The 17110-nt window shown below is 46.8% G+C and overlaps 1 protein-coding gene across 3 annotated transcripts; it reads right to left on the reverse strand.

Moving 5' to 3' along the window:
- Window positions 1-3221: 3221 nt before the first annotated feature.
- On the reverse strand, window positions 3222-6494 carry NPBWR2 (neuropeptides B and W receptor 2). 3 transcript variants are annotated; one of them, XM_081010260.1, is made up of 4 exons: window positions 6303-6317; window positions 6074-6139; window positions 5412-5621; window positions 3222-5124 (listed from the first exon to the last, which is right to left on the reverse strand). In XM_081010260.1, the coding sequence occupies exon 4, from the start codon at window positions 4644-4646 to the stop codon at window positions 3582-3584; it is 1065 nt and encodes a 354-aa protein (XP_080866386.1). In that variant the 5' UTR covers window positions 4647-5124; window positions 5412-5621; window positions 6074-6139; window positions 6303-6317; the 3' UTR covers window positions 3222-3581. The 3 variants fall into 3 exon arrangements, with proteins under 3 accessions (XP_080866386.1, XP_080866385.1, XP_080866384.1); XM_081010259.1 differs by having other exon boundaries at window positions 6074-6494; XM_081010258.1 differs by lacking the exons at window positions 6074-6139; window positions 6303-6317 and having other exon boundaries at window positions 5412-5882.
- Between the last annotated feature and the right edge of the window lie 10616 nt (window positions 6495-17110).

Raw genomic sequence — 17110 nt, forward strand, 5'->3', positions numbered from 1 at the left:
TCTCCTCCTGTGGCTTCCAGCTGTGGAGGCAGAACGTAGCCATCACGGGTAGGACCCATTGATTGCAGGGGTGTAGCATTGATTGCAGGGGTGTCCTAGCTACTTCTACTTGTCCTAGCTACTTCTCCTAGCTGGTGCCATCCAATGTGCAGACCCAGATCCCACCATCTGCCACCAGGATTCACCCCCTTTCATGATTTCATTGATATCTCCAAACAAAGATTGTCCAGCAAGGCAACTGAGGTCGAATATTTTCACAGGGGTTTTGAGACACAGGCTGTGAGACTTCTTAAATTCCCCAGAGAGCTGCCATCAATCTCTTTGCATGTTTGAAACAAGGTCAGAGAAGCAGACAACATGTAGCATGGAAAATGCAATTTGTTTGGCAGCGATGCAATCACACTCACACAGAACGCCAAGTTCCCTGCGAGAGTCCCCGAGTGCCAAATACTTTTACACATGATTTATTTTGGAGACAGAAGGGTGTTGTTGTTTTTTAAGCGCTTATTAAAAAATAAAGGGAAAGAAATATTCATGGCCTTCAGAACTGTACCAAGGCGCAGATTCAGTGAAGTGCTTTGAGGACTCTGTGCCCTGATGCTGGATGTTTGATAAACCCCTTTTGTGCTGTGTTCAAATGTGTGAATCATGCCATCACGGCAAAGGGAGCAGAGGAAAGGAACAAAAATAGGATTCATTTAAGAGGCAGAACAAACTGCTATTTCCCAAATGGAAAGGGAAGGGGAAATATGACTCAGAGCGCCTGTTTTCTGTGATGCCTTCCCTTCCTGATCTCAGATTTTAGGCATTTTATTAAATGTCCACAAACACTCTGACTTCTCGAGGGGAAGCAGTTCCAGGAAATGAAAGGTGGAAGAACAGTCTCTCATCAGAGTCTAGAGACAGGTAGAGTTGGGTGTCAGGAAGGTGGAACAAGACATGGTTTCTTGGCAGGCATTTAGGTCAGACTGCATTTCCATCTAGCTCACCGCTGCCTAGTCTGACTGGAGTAACAAATGTAAATTTTATATTCATATATTGGCTAGTTTCCACCCACACCCACCCACTCCTCTCCAACCAGGCATGCAAGAAGAATTATTAGCACTCAAGGGCAAATTCCAGCCAGGCAAAATCCCTTGTGGGGTGATGCAGAGCCAGTGAAGTGTGTGGTCTGGAGACACTCCTGAGGGCCATAAAAAGAAACCTGGAAGGCTGCATTTGGCCCCCGGGCCTGAGATTCCTCTCACCTGGTATTTAAGTGCACTTGGCTCTAGGCCTCATTCCTACTAGCTCTAACATGTGTTTCAAACTCCTGCCAGGGAGGCCAGGAGCTGTCCAGCAGGTCAGTGCTGAAGATGCTCAGGAGAACAGCTGATTGGCGCAGGGACTGGCTGGACACTGAGCAGTGCTGGCCGGATACTGATAAGAGGGCACTGGGAGAAGTGGGTTTGGACGCTGACTTTAAATAAGGGATCAGGGAGCTGGGAGGACCTGTAGCAGCCGGGAGACGAGAGTCAGAGAGGAGATTGCAGGATTGGAGAATGAAGAACAGGTGCAGAAGCGAGAGATAGGTCAGGCTGGTGTTGAGTCAAGGGCTTCTACACTTCCTCTTCCTGTCCCCACCTCTCCTGCTTCACTGTCTCCCAGGACTAGAAGAGGGCTGAAGAGGGAGAAGCAGAAGGTTACACGCTGGCCAAGTCTTTGCCTGCTTGCATGCAGCTTGGGATGGGGAGATACAGAAGCTGGGACGGGGACAGAGCCTCTCTGTTCTGGCAACTGCCTTATTGGGTGCACACGTAGAAGTAGCTTGGAGGACTCCTTCAAGTAACAAATAGTTAAAACTGCACACTGTTCCAGTTTACCAGCACACGACGTAGGGATGGCCACCAACTTGGATGGCTTTCAAACAGGATCAAACAAACGCATAGGAGCCAGTGTGGCGTGGCAGATAGAACGTCGGACTGGGAGACCTGGGTTGAAGTCCCCACTCAGCCATGGAGCTCGCTGGGCAACCTGGGGCCAGTCACTGCCTCTCAGTATAGCCTACCTCACAGGGTCGTTGTGAGATAAAAATGAGGAGGGAAGAACCATCTCCACTGCCTTGACCTTGTAGGAAATGTAATGTAATGCAATGCAAATTCATGGAGGATATTCATGGATATCAATGACTACTAGCCATGATGGCTATGTCGCATGTCCACTGTCAGAGGCAGCCCTGAACGTTGGCTGCTAGCAATCACAATTAGGGAGAGTTGCTATTTCACTCAAGCTTCCCAGAAGAGGCATCTCACTGACCACTTTTCAGGAAAGGAAAATGAACTAGCTAGACCTTTGGCCTGTTCTAGCAGGGCTTTCGTATGCATTAGAGTTGAGTCTGTTTCTGGTTACAATTTACAATGATTATTGTTTTCCAGAAATCCCTATAAACTTATTTTCCCCGATCCCCTGAGCACATCATCTGACACCTTGTCTTGCACCCCATTGCCATCAGAAATGTGGTTTGCTAGTATGCAAGGCAGAGCCTTTTCCGTTGTGGTACCCATGTGGTAGAACTTCCTGTCCAGAGAGGTTCACCTGGCTCCCTCATTTGTGCCATCAAGGGAGCGTGCTTGTTTTCTCCTGCTCTGGAGGGTAGGACTCAAACCCATGGCTTCAAGTTACAAGAAAGGAGATTCTGACTAAACATCAGGAAAAACTTTCTGACAGTAAGAGCTGTTTGGCAGTGGAACGGTCTCCTTCAGGAGGTGGTGGACTTTCCTTCCTTGGATGTTTTTAAGCAGAGGTTGGGTGGCCATCTGTCATGGATGTTTTAGTTGAGATTCCTGCATTTGCAGGGGGTTGGACTAGATGATCCTTGGGGTCCCTTCCAACTCTAAGATTCTATGATTCTAAGTGTTTAATTTGACTTGCTCATCTGCTCCGTTGGTTAGAGTGTGGTGCTGATGACGCCAAGGTTGCAGGTGCAATCCCCATATGGGACAGCTGTGTGTTCCTGCATCCTCAGGGTACCTCTCAACTCTACAATTCTATGATTCTATTACCTGTTGTACAATTGTGTTTTTAATCCAGCCCTTTAAACAAAGCATTGTATTGAAATGTATCTTTTAGCTACCTGTGAGCTGCCTTGGGGAGGCAGTTTCTGGGGTGACAGGCAGGGTATGAACATTTTACCAATAAATAAAAATAACCACCCAAGCTCATCCACACAGAGACCTCCAACCTCTCATTTTCATGCTGTTTATTTAATTAGGATTTCTCCCCCTGTTATTGTCCACCAGGGGGCAGACACAGACTAAGGACACACAAAAAGGACATTTCTACAAGTTCAAGATCTCTTTTCCTTCCCCTTTCTGACAATATATATATTTTATAGGCATTCTAACAAAGCAAAATCGAAAAGCAACGAAAGCACAGCAGGAGGGCCCTTACAGAGAAGACATAAGCAGCATCCGAATGAAAGTGTAACACTTCTGCAAAGTTCTTCGGAGACACGTGTTGCAAAGTTTGCAGGAGTCGCCATCGACAGCCATGATGAATACGAAAGGGGCCTTGGTGAGGCTCCAGGAGGCACGGCTGATATTTCAAGCAGCCCTGCATTCCAGCATCTTCCTGAAACTCTTCTGAAAGCTGTCGTCTAGGAAGGCGTACAAGAAGGGGTTCAGGCAAGAGTTGGCATAGCTGAGGCTGGTGATGAAGTAGGAGGCGCCAATGACCACAGGGGTCTGGGGCAAGTCAGTGGTCAAGGCCACGATGGTGGCCAGGTGAAACGGTGTCCAGCAAAAGAGACACACGGCCATAACGATGAAGACCATGATGGTGACTTTCTTCTTGGCTTTGTCCAGTGCTTTGGCGTTTGAGTTCAAGCGCATGTTCCTCAGTTTGTACAGCATCATGGAGTACAGGATGCAGATTGTGGAGACGGGGATGGCGAAGGCCAAGATGAGCGTGTAGATCCTACTGGCTTTGAACCAAAATTGTTCGGGCCGGGGGAAGTTGAGGCCGCAGCTCTTGATGCCCAGACCGTCTTCGTAGACATTGGCGAAGATGAAGAAGGGGGACACGATAAGGGTGACTAGGAACCAGATGCCGAAGCTGATGATACGGGCTGCCCGGTAGGTGCGATGGGGCATCCGTTTGGAGCTGACGGTAGCTAGGACCACCAGGTACCTGTCTATGCTCATGACGGTGAGGAAATAGATGCTGGAGAAGATGTTGTAGTGGTCTATGGAGAGGATGACCTTGCAGAGGACCTCCCCGAAAGGCCAGTAGTGCAAGAGATGCTCAGCGATGTTGATGGGCAGGACCAGAGTGAACAGGTCGTCGGCGATGGCTAAGTTGAGGATGAACATGTTGGTCACCGTCTTCATCTTAGGGGCTTTGAGGATCACGTAGATGACGGCCGTGTTGCCCGTCAGACCCACAGCGCAGATCACGGAGTAAATGACAGGGAGGACGACATAGAAGTCCGGGGACTGTTCGTGGGAAGTGAGGTTGTAGCTTGTAATATTGCCTGTGCCACAGGGGTCACCTGTTCCATTGCAGGTGGCATTCAGGTCTCCATCCTCCCCAGGGTCTGCCATACCTCCTTGCTCTGTTTCCCAATTGCTCGTCAAGTTATATTGTAGGTAAGTGGGGACTGGAAGCATATCCCAGGGCGATCTGGCTGCTTTCAGAAGGTCTAGCTGAGGGCTATGTGCAGATTGTGCTAAATGTCCTAGATCGCATCCCAAAGCGCAAATGCTTGTCGAGGGCAGGACCAAATCGAAGCTAGGAAAGTGAAAGGAAAGTGATCTTCCGTGTCAAGAGCAGCATCCCTTTGAGCTGTGCCTCTTCTGTATTAGTCACGATCATCCGGCTATTTAAAACCGAGCCGCTCTTGCTCTAAATGAAAACTGCCATCCGATTAACTCCTTGAGCAAGCTTTGTCCATGTAATCATCCACCGGCCCCTTTTCTGCATCAGGGATGGAAATGAAAGTAGCTTTTAACTTAGCTACTTGCCATTAGGACACGGCAAGGCTGCTCCCCACAGATCCGCTCAGAGGCAATGAAGAGAGCGGTACCCCATCCATTACAGCTGTGATTTCATTCGCTCCTGGGGATGCAGCAGACACTTCCTAATGCCCTGCAGAAAAGGGATGGGGACATTAAAGAATAATGAGACAAGCGTATAGAAACCTCTTAAAAGCCCAAAGGCAGCTACCCCCCCATGCCACCAAGTCCTGCCCCAGTCTAAGTTGCATGCACCCTCATGTTGAATGGCGGCTTCAAAATGCAGGTATCCCAAAACGATCTTGAACATGCCCAAACTCACATGCCTGTGCAGCATCAGAAAGCAAACTCCCAAAATGAAAAAGAGCATCAAAGCGTAAGAGAAAAATGGTATTTTAAAAGAGATGTTACTAGCCTTACCTTTGTGTAGATTTCATGTTACTCTTCACTCCAAGTCCAGCTTCCAGCAAGTGGCTTCAATGTGGAAGAAACAGGTGCTGAACAACATCCCCAAAGATCGTCTTACTGGCACCCCAGCTTTGTAGAGAGCAGAGAAATAAATAGAGCTCCACTAGATTTTAAGCTGTTGAGTTTGCTGTGATCCTCCCCTCTCTCCTTTCCTTTCAGGCACTGCAGAGATCAGACAACGTCCAGGTTAGGCTCCTACTTCATCAGCTGAAACTCTCCTCTAGCTCTGAGTGCTCCTCTCACCCAGTCGAGTCAGGATTTCTCACGTTTAACTCTTAGCATCTGCTACCCAGCTGCTTCTCACTGTTCAGACTCTCCCGTCTCAATCGGAGGCAAAGGAGGATCCCATAGTGGGCTGACATGCTATATTCCCACTGCACGTGTGTGTGTGTGTGTGTGTGTGTGTAACTAAACCAAATAAATTACTCTGGGTAAATGCAATGGTTATTTATCTCTCTTTTAGTCTGCCTAAGTAAAGATCACCCGAACGGGACTACAAAATGCCTACAAAATGCTCTGGTTCCTTTTTTTTAAAAAAAAAAAAAAGAAGGGGGGGATAAGGAGAAACTGTGCGTGGTTAATTTTTGAAACAAGGATAACTGGAGTTTACATACCTCCAAAAGCTTCATTCCCTGACAGCTGTGCCCAATTCCCGTGCCCCTTCTTAAAGTTGTGCCGAGCTGCAGATAATTGGAGACAAAAGGCATGTAGAACAACACAGGCAGTTTTGTTTCCTATCACAGGAAACATGATTTTTTCCACAAAGCATTACCTGCTCCCTGCTCCCATTTCTGTCATGGAGCATAGGAAGTCAGCTTGTACCGAATTAGACCCCCAGCCCACCTAGTTCATCACTGGCAGAAGCTCTCTGGGGATTCAGGCAGCCTTGCCTGAAGATGTCAGGCGTTGAACGTGAGGTCCACCTGCAGCTCAGGTGCTCTGCCTCTGAGCTACGTCTCTTTCCATCGTATGTTGAGCAGATCTAGCACTCTGTGCCTGGAGACAGAATTGCACACCCTGCAAGTACCCCAGTAAAACCAGGACATCCTTTTTTCCCCCCTCATGAGAGGACGGTGGCCATTTTGGACGCCATGATCTCTCGCGATTCCGCACTGCGATTCCCCCCGGAAAAAGTGCTTTTCGGGGCCGTGACCTTGTGTGGCACTCCAAAACACATCTAGAGGCATGGATAGTTTTCAAAACCACATGCCCTACGCATTTCATTTTGGATATTCTATTCTTCCAAATATTTTCCAAGCTCATTTCATTGTATTCTCTCTATTTCCTAGATTCATTCAATGTCTGTCAGGAGACCTACCATCTCCACACAGTTTTTAAGATATTCTTTAAAAACACAGTAGCACCTCGGCTTACGTTACCCTCGGGTAACGTAAACTTTGGGTTGCAAAAGCGGCAAACCTGGAAGTGTTTCGCCACACGTGCATGTGCAGAAGGGCTCTACCACGCCACACACATGTGCAGAAGCGGCCCCTCTGGTTGTGGACACCTCAGGATCCGACCAGAGCTCTGGAACAGATCCCATCCGCAACTGGAGGTACCACTGTAGTCCATTGCGTACAGATTAATTACATGTAAACTAACACAATGAGAATGGCTGGAAGTCAATTCACTGAGGGTGTGTTTACTCTGGGTAGGTATATAGGTAATGTATGTTTTGTAAATATGTATTGTATGCACAGTGGTACCTCGAGTTAAGAACGTAATTCGTTCTGGAGGTCCATTCTTAACCTGAAACTGTTCTTAACCTGAGGTACCACTTTAGCTAATAGGGCCTCCTGCTGCCACTGCACCCTCGGAGCACAATTTCTGTTCTCATCCTGAAGCAAAGTTCTTAACCCGAGGTACTATTTCTGGGTTAGCGGAGTCTGTAACCTGACGTGTTTGTAACCTGAGGTACCACTGTATTGTATTGTTTGATATGTATTGTATTGTATGTTTATAGATTTTGTGGTACAATAAAATTAAAAACCAAAACCAAAACCACACACCCTAATATTACTGCAAAGTTGTAATATGCCTGTGTATGTTTTAAGGATTCATTTTTGGACATCAAACAAGCAGGCGGAATTGGGACTCCATTGCAGGTAGGCAGTCTGAGAGATGAGAGCAGCAAAAGGGCATCTAGGCCAAAACCCCATAACAAACTACAGCACCCAGAATTCTTTGAGAGAAAGAATGTGCTTTGAATGTGCTTTAAAGACATGGGGGGTGAGGGGTAGACTCAACTAATTTGTTGCATGCACAAAGCATGCTTTGGGGTTGTGCATTGTGGGGGAGGGGTTCCAGAAGTGGACCCCACTTAGCAGCAGACTGGACTGATATGTTATTTATTAAGTATTAGGCAAACATTTAAGGCTTTATCCCCATACACCAACCTCCCCCAAGCTGGTGCTCTCCAGACAATGTGGGCTACGATTCCCATCAACCCCAGCATGCATGGCTGGGATAATGGGAGTCAGGTGATCAGATTCAAAAACACCTGGAGGACACTGGGTTCAGGAAAACTGCTCCACAACCTTAGATGAAGGAGCATCTCCACCCCCATCATTCTGCCTGGACACTGAGGTCCAGTGCCAAGGGCCTTCTGGCGGTTCCCTCACTGCGAGAAGCCAAGTTACAGGGAACCAGGCAGAGGTCCTTTTCGGTGGTGGCACCCGCCCTGTGGAACGCCCTCCCACCAGATGTCAAGGAGAAAAACATACGAAGACATATGAAGACATCTGAAGGCAGCCCTGTTTAGGGAAGCTTTTAATGTTTAATAGACTATTGCATTTTAATATTCTGTTGAAAGCTGCCCAGAGTGGCTGGGGAAACCCAGACAGATGGACAGGGTATAAATAATAAATTATTATTATTATTATTATTATTATTAGCTGGGAGCAAGTCATAGAATCATAGAATTGTAGAGTTGGAAGGGACCATGAGAGTCATCTAGTCCAACCCCCTACAATGCAAGAAACCTTTGCCCAATGTGGCACTTGAACCAATGACCATGGGATTAAGCCTCATGATTTACTGACTGAGCTGCCCAGCAGCTCCCACTGAACACGTACAGGATTGTGCTCTGCATTATCAGTATTGCAACATGATTTCAGTACATTGGATAGCGCTTGGAGATACAGTTGTTTACCAGTGATTTGGGGGATGGGGGAAATCAAAGCTTGTTTTCTGGTATGTCTAAGAACTGCAATCATCTTGTTTTGCAGTATCCCCATGAAGAATGATTGCAGTAGCCCGCTTTCAGTCACCTGTAGCCTTTGAATAATGCATTTGCCTGTGGACACTCAGTGTGCTCTCCTTTCCTGGATCAAGAGCTCCACGGGCCTTAACGGCTTGTCCGCCTCCGTCTCTAATGAGGACATCTTGGTGCGTGGCATTGCTTGGGAGAATAAGCTGTTATTCCCGGGTGCTCACCCTGTTCCAGGAGTCATATGCAAGATTTCATTTGCTGGAGGAATCATGAAGGTCACCATAATCAACTTAAGCCCTGAGCATAAGGAACAAGCTCTCCATCGCATCTGTTTTGCGGGCAACTTTAGAGCTGACGTTCTAGCCTGCTGCACAGTTTTAATTACCCTTTCTGTATGGCCAGAACAGCTTGTTAGAGTTTAAACTGCTGTAATGCAGAAGCCACAACTGGGGGGTGGAGGAGAAATTTGATTCAAATGACATTCAGAGGTGAACTTACCTGATTGGGATTTTCCAAAACACAGCTCTCTTTCAAAATTCACATTTCTCCGAATTTTGCAATGCAGTTCTCCAAGTAAAAAAACATGTACAAAAATGCATGTGCTAGGGTAAAGTGTGTACATACTAGTGAAAACAGCTTACAAAAATGCAATATATTAGGGCAAATAGCTTGCGTAAATGCGTGTGTTGATCAGAACTGCATGCAAAAATGTGTTAATAGGAGAAAGTCACACTAAAATGCTGACGAGGATTTTGAGAAAAATAAAAATCATGAATGGCTGCAGAGATGTAGAGAACTGCATTTAAGATTGGAAAAATGAGAAAATTAGAGAACCAAAATTGACAGACTTGGCTGTTCCTAGTCCCAACTCACAACAACGCCCACTGATGTGGGAAACAGTGTAAAGATTTAATAAACCTAAACCTAAGCTAGGCTTACTTACATTTGGTAAGGTTTCGTGAGCACTGGCAAAGTTTGTCAAGCCTTGCTGAACCTGTGGCCCTCCAGATATCTCAGGACTCCAACTCCCATCAAGTCCAGGCAACATGGGCAAAGGTCAGGGGCAATGGGAGTTTTAGTCTGACAGCATACGGAGGTCCTCAGGTTCCCCCCGTCTTCAGGCCAGTTGCTCAACCTCTCTGGATGAGCAGCCAGACTCCTGAAGCACCACATGTGATTCCAGCAGACCTCAAGAGATGTCAATATGCAAAGCCTCCCGATTACCTCATTCTCATCACCTCCCATGTTCATTCAATGGCTGGCAGACAGCGAGGCATTAAGAAATCAATGGGCTTACTCATTTCTGATGTCTCTGTACCACTGGGCTCGAAAACAAATCCCAACATCTCTTGCAGACACCCTGCAAGTTTGGAGCGAAGTCTTGCAATTTACATCTTCAGCCAATGGCTCATTAAATCACCCCCTGCCACCTGCCTTCACTCCTCTCTCGTGCTATTACGCATGTCTCCTCATGCAAACCTATCCCTCCACGCTTCTCCACTATTTCTCTCTAAGATGCAGATTGGATGTGATGACATCGGTGAGATGAGAGGGGTTTTTTTTAAAGGGCATTTGAGCAACGTTCTGGGTCAATTTGGGGGATCGGATAGCTCTTTCCTTCAAAACTGTTTCAGCTTTTAAACACCTGCTGGAAACTTTTCTGTTCCATCAAGTTTGCGCAGGCAATGAGGACTACATGTTCCCATAATGCTTAGCTCATTTCTGGTTTTAACTTTTCATATGGTTTTTATTGTATGGTTTTAGGGAGAAATGTTGTAAATATGCAGCTGTCCCATGCAGGGATCAAACCTGCAACCTTGGCGTTATCAGCACCACACTCTAACCAACCGAGCTATCCAGGAAATGAACTTGCTGGGAGTTTCATTTGACTAATCTTAGTTCAGTGGAGCCCCCTGAAATGTAGTGAGGCTGGATCCTGTGCCAACCCCTGCAGCCATCCAATGATGGCAAAAGGCCCCATCTAGACCTCTTCACTGTGCAGCCTGTGACCTGGCTCCCTCTCCTTCTGTCCTGGTTGGCAGGAGCTTCAGGGCCGTGAATGTGTTGCTGGCTGCACTGCTTCATTCAGTCTTGCCATCCAGGGGTTAGGATTGTGGTAAGAATTTTAAAGTCTTAGATATATAATAGGTAAAAGGTAAAGGGACCCCTGACCATTTGGTCCAGTTGTGACCAACTCTGGGGTTGCGGTGCTCATCTCGCTTTATTGGCCGAGGGAGCCGGCATACAGCTTCTGGGTCATATGGCCAGCATGAACCAGAGCAGCGAACCAGAGCAGCATACAGAAATGCCATTTATCTTCCCGCCGGAGCAGTACCTCTTTACCTACTTGCACTTTGACGTGCTTTTGAACTGCTAGGTTGGCAGGAGCAGGGACCAAGCAACGGGAGCTCACCCCATCACAGGGATTCGAACCACCGCCCTTCTGATCGGCAAGTCCTAGGCTCTGTGGTTTAACCCACAGCACCACCTGCGTCCCTAGATATATAATAAATGTTCATAAATGTACCAACCAAGCACATACATAGATCAGCACAGGAAGACCGACCTGAAATCATTTTTGATTCCCAAACTGACCAAATGTTTTCTCTGCAAGGTCAAAGGAAAATGGAAAAGCCTCCCCATTGTCTTTTCCTTCACAAATCCTGTCTTAAGGGTATGTCTGTGTTTGAATAGGGTGAGCCTGTGACCTGGCTCAGGAACTAAGTATTTATCATTACAAAAGACTGGCCAGGCTCCTCAGGGTATCCAATCAAGTGAGCATTAATAGGTAACCTGTCAGACGAGATAAACAATGCACTCAGATTTCTGCTCAATAGGGAACCTACATAAGGACTCTATATGGGCTTTTGGACACCCCATAAGGGAACAAGGGCAGATGTTTGTTTTCAACAAGATTGCCCACTAAATCCAGAAAGGATGAGGTCCTCACCATGATACCAGCTGGGATTATGACCAGATAGGCAGGCGGACAGGACCAGAATGGGATGGGCAGGTTCGAACTCACTCAGTCCATTTAAATGAGGAGAGAAGCTACAGATATGGAGTACCCCACTGGGGCAATTTCAGGAGAGGTTTTAAAAGATACCTTGACAGGTTTTGCTACATTTCACAAGTGGGGCAGGGGTTCCACCACAGATTTAACTTGCTGTGATAGAAACAAATATCCGAAGGAATTTCAAGGGAACCTGCAAAGCATGAGCAAAGATTAACAATGCCCAATGCTTTTCATTGCATGTTATTGGGGTTCAGCTGCAGCCCTAGTGGGGGCAATCCAACAGTTCCTGGTGACATGATGGCTTTAAAAGTCTGTAGCAGTTTGTGTGTTGCAGTACAGAGCAACAAAGTGCACATTTCAAACGGAGTCTTTGTGAGGAGGCTGGGATTCCACACATCCCCTTTTCCTCTTGAAGGCAGAGCTGCTTAAAAAATAAAAAAGGTTGATTGGGCCGATTGCCAGAGAGCAAAAACCCCAGAGTGGAGAAAATGTTCCAAGTGATGGCCCTGAAGCAGAAATCTATACTTGTCTTCTGCTGATAAGACACAAACACCCTTTGGGTAATTAAGAAGTGAGAGAATCTTGACTTAATGGGCCTTAGGCAGTGTCAAGGAACCAAGTTAATTTGAGAGCAAGGAGGCAATCAATAGACTCCTCTCTCTCTCTCTCTCTCCACTGCTGAGCAACTGAATCCCCAAATTAGTTGTAATCACAGCAAAGAGCTGGATAATTTAGAGGTCTGCCTGGGGTCTTCCACTACCAGACGCCACTCCCATGGGGCAAGATCAGGGGCCAATTTGTATTAAAGCTGAGCTGATTATTCCCTTTTTTGCAAGACCTCAATGAAGGAAGAGGTTCATAGGTAGCTTCTTCTTCTTCTTTGGAGATTGTCTTCCATAAACACGGTTTTGAAAGCGAGTCCGTGACTGTGGAGGCCAATTCTGGATCCACACGTCCTTCCACAGTGGGGACATTGGTTTCTGGGCAGGAGTTGATCACGGTGAGGGTTTGCCAAGCGTGCCTTCCTCACAGCACCTTATAGTCAGTCGGACCATTGGGTCCATCTGAGGCAGTGAGAGATTTTACTTTCTTGGGCTCCATGATCACTGCAGATGGTGACAGCAGCCACGAAATTAAAAGACGCCTGCTTCTTGGGAGAAAAGCAATGACAAACCTAGACAGCATCTTAAAAAGCAGAGACGTCACCTTGCCAACAAAGGTCCGTATAGTAAAAGCGATGGTTTTCCCAGTAGTGATGTATGGAAGTGAGAGCTGGACCATAAGGAAGGCTGATCGCCAAAGAATTGATGCTTTTGAATTATGGTGCTGGAGGAGACTCTTGAGAGTCCCATGGACTGCAAGAAGACCAAACCTCTCCATTCTGAAGGAAATCAGCCCTGAGTGCTCACTGGAAGGACAGATCCTGAAGCTGAGGCTCCAAGACTTTGGCCACCTCATGAGAAGACTCCCTGGAAAAGACCCTGATGTTGGGAAAGATGGAGGGCACAAGGAGAAGGGAACGACAGAGGACGAGATGGTTGGACAGTGTTCTCGAAGCTACCAACATGAGTTTGACCAAACTGCGGGAGGCAGTGGAAGACAGGAGTGCCTGGTGTGCTCTGGTCCATGGGGTCACGAAGAGTCGGACAGGACTAAACGACTAAACAACAACAAGCTGAGTTAAAGTTACTTCTTATTTGCCAGTTACTTGGATTGGTTGATGGGGTGTCCTTCTGGGTTTGATGGCTGGACTTTTATTGTTGTGACTAATTTTATTGAACTGCTGTCATTCTGTCTTTCTTATGGTGCGTGTCGCCTAGAGCACTTTTTTGTTTTTTAATTAGACAACTCTTACTTGACAAGTAGTTTGGGTAAATGCAGAAGATGGTGAAGTTCCTTAATATATTGAAGTGGAGGGCAGCCCCTTCTGGACTGGGATGGAGAGGTTTAATTTACCTGGATATTTCATAAAATCATGAAATTGTAGGGTTGGAAGGGTGCTGGGCCTGGGGGTAACCCTTGAAACGCGGTCCAGGACAGGTCCAGAATATGGAGGTTCCGCTAGGAGTCAGTCCAACAGGGCCAAGGCAGGATATGAGGCAGGAACCCAGGCAAGGACAGGTACAGGATTTCAGGCAGGACCTGGCACCCAGCAATGTTGCTCCCGCAACCTGGGGCAGGGTTCGTCAGCTTTTTATTTTTTTCGGGGTAACGGCCGGTCCTGATCCCCTGGTGACTCACCTCCCTGTGTCGCCCAAAGGCGAGCACTCCTCCTGCGAGTACTCAGGTCTCTGCAGTTCAGGAGATGTCGGTGGGTTACTAGACCCAGAGGCCACCTCAGCCACCCCTGACCAAACCGGTAGTGGAGCAGCTGTAAGTGATGGCCCAGCTGGAGGCAACGAGGTAATCCCCACATCTGGAGCCAGGGCAGGCTCAGGCCCCTGACTCGGCCCAGCTGGAGTTTGTTGCAGGGGAACCTGTGCAGACTGGGACTCTTCAGGACCAGGCCCCAGACTTGGTTCGGATGATGCCTGAGGCAAAGGATCTGCTGCAGACTGAGACTCCTCTGGTTCCGAGTCCGAGCCCGAGTCCCAGGCCGTCACAGGAAGGAGTCTGAATGGTCATCTAGTCCAACCCCCTATAATGCAGGAATCCCAACTAAAAAATCCCTGATTCGTTCAGTCCGGACACTGAGATCCAGCACCTTCTGGCGGTTCCCTCATTGCGAGAAATGAGGCTACAGGGAACCAGACAGAGGGCCTTCTTGGTAGTGACGCCCACCCTGTGGAACACCCTCCCTTCAGATGTGAAGGAAATAAGCAGCTATCCTATCTTTAAAAGACATCTGAAGGCAGCCCTGTTTAGGGAAGTGTTATGTACTGAAGTTCTCACCCTGGGCCAGCAGGGGGATACTGTAGATAGTTATGCAAATGAAGGATCGAAAGTGACGTTCAGTGATTGGATAGTTTGTATGCAAATGAAGGATCGAAAGTGACATTCAGTGATTGGCTAGTTACAGAAAATGGTTACTGTTGCATTCTAGTGGAGCTCTATATAAGCAGGCTGACTGAGCTCCTCAGTTCAGTTCTGTTCCAGCTTACAAATAAAGAGCTGCTTTGGAAGAATCGCTGTGTCGTCTGATATGTTTGCCCACAACTTAACGGGAAGTTTTTAATATTTAATGCTGTACTGTTTTTAACACTTGATTGGGAGCCGCTCAGAGTGGCTGGGGAAACTCAGCCAGATGGGTGGGGTATAAATAATTTATTATTATTATTATTATTATTATTATTATTATTATTGATGGCCAGCCAACCTCTGTTTAAAAACCTCCAATGAAGGAGAAGCCGCCACCTTCCAAGGGAGTCCGTTCCACAGTCAGACAGCTCTTACTGCCAGAAAGTTCTTCCTAATGTTTAGTTAGAATCTCCTTCCTTGCAACTTGAATTCATTGGTTTGGATTCTACCCTCTGGAGCAGCAGGAAAAAGCTTGCTCCATCTTCCATGTGATAGCTCTTCAGATATTGGAAGATAGCTATCATGTCACCTCTCAGTCTTACCTTCTCCAGACTAAACCTCCACAACTCCTTCCACAGTTCCTCATAAGGCTTGTTTTCCAGCCCCTTGATCATCTCCTCTGCACATGTTCCAGCTTGTCAATATTTGTCTTAAACTGTGGTGCTCAGAACTGGACACAGTATTCCAAATGACCAGGGCAGAAAAGAATAGAACTATTACATCCCATTTCTGTTGATGCAACCTAAAATGGCATTGCCTTTTTTTTTTTATGCTGCTGCATCACACTATTGAGTCATGTTACTTCTCTTGCCCTGACCTAGCCACTGTGATCCACACGACGGTCACCTCCAGACTGGATTATTGTAACTCGCTCTATGTGGGGCTGCCCTTGAGACTGACCCAGAAACTTCAGCGGGTGCAGAATGCTGCAGCGAGACTCCTTACGGGGTCCTTGCAGTGGGATCACATTCACCCAGTTCTATACAAGCTGCACTGGCTCCTGGTGGAGTACAGGATCAGGCTTAAGGTGCTGGTTTTAACCTTTAAAGCCCTATATGGCCTAGGACCCTCGTACCTACGGGACCGCCTCTCCTGGTATGTCCCATGGAGGACCTTACGGACTTCAAATAAAAACACCTTGGGGGTCCTAGGCCACAGAGAGGTTAGGCTGGCCTCAACCAGAGCCAGGGCTTTTTTGGCTGTGGCTCCGATCTGGTGGAACGCTCGGTCACAAGAGACTAGGGCCCTGCGGGACTTGACATCTTTCTGCAGGACCTGCAAGACAGAGCTGCTCCACCAGGCCTTTGGCCAAGGCACAGCCTGACCCCCTCCTTTGGTAATTCTTCACAGAACTCTAGCCCAATGGTTGCCATCAATTTGATTTGAACTGATTTTAGAATGAATTGATATTAGAATGCTGTATTAGTTTACTGTTGTTAGCCGCTCTGAGCCCGGCTTTGGCTGGGAAGGGTGGGATATAAATAATTTATTATTATTATTATTATTATTATTATTATTATTATTATTAGCTTGCGGTCTACTGAGACCCCTAGATGCTTTTTCACATGTACTGCTGGAAAGCCAAGTGTCCCCCATCCTATATTTGTACATTTGATTATACCTTCCTGCGTGTAGAACTGTACATTTGTCACTAGTGAAATTCACTTGGTTAGCCTGGGCCCAGTTCTCCAGTCTGCTAAGGCCCTACACTTCTATTAAGGTCCTCTTGAATCCTGTTTCTTTTCTTCTGAGGTACCCAAGTTTCGTGCCATCTGCAAATATGATGTGCATCACCTCAGTTCTTTCACCTAACTCATTTCTAAAGATGTGGAGCGAAGCCCTGCGTTACCCCACTTTGTTCCAGGAGGAAAAGGGCCTGACAACCTTGAGATCATTGGATGAGAGATGCTTTAAACGTAGCTGTTTGCATGCTGGGTTCCCCCCTCAAGCTCTTAACTGCTTTTAGACTGCTTTTTAAACGTTATTATGATGAATGTGTTTGCTGCCCTGAGCAACTTCAGGAGGAAGAGAAGAATGTGAATTGAATAAATAACCACAAACAACAGCAACGATTTAGCACAACTGGCCAGCTGGTCTATTGAAGAAGAAATATAAGGTTTTCAATGCTATATAAAACTATTTTGCTGCTACTGGATTTTATCCAAGTAGGCTTTACCCATTGAAATTAATGGATCTGAGTCGTGCCCACTGATTTACTCTGAGTAGAACTAATTCTGTGTTTCCAAAGTGTTTGTCTTGGGGGTGTCATAAGACAAAAGATCTTGCGTATCATTTAAAAATGGTTGCGTAATGGGACATGTTAGGAAGATGTGGGGACGGACACTAAATTGAAAACACAAACAGTGCCACAAATGAAACATTTCGATTGGAAGGGTCAAGATATAC

Source organism: Podarcis pityusensis (genome assembly GCF_964106645.2).
Source record: "Podarcis pityusensis genome assembly, chromosome: 6".
Classification (NCBI taxonomy): domain Eukaryota; kingdom Metazoa; phylum Chordata; class Lepidosauria; order Squamata; family Lacertidae; genus Podarcis; species Podarcis pityusensis.

Excerpts from the sequence above, each read along its gene's own strand:
- NPBWR2 (XM_081010259.1), bottom strand. The coding sequence starts at position 4,646 with ATGCTTCCAGTCCCCACTTACCTACAATATAACTTGACGAGCAATTGG.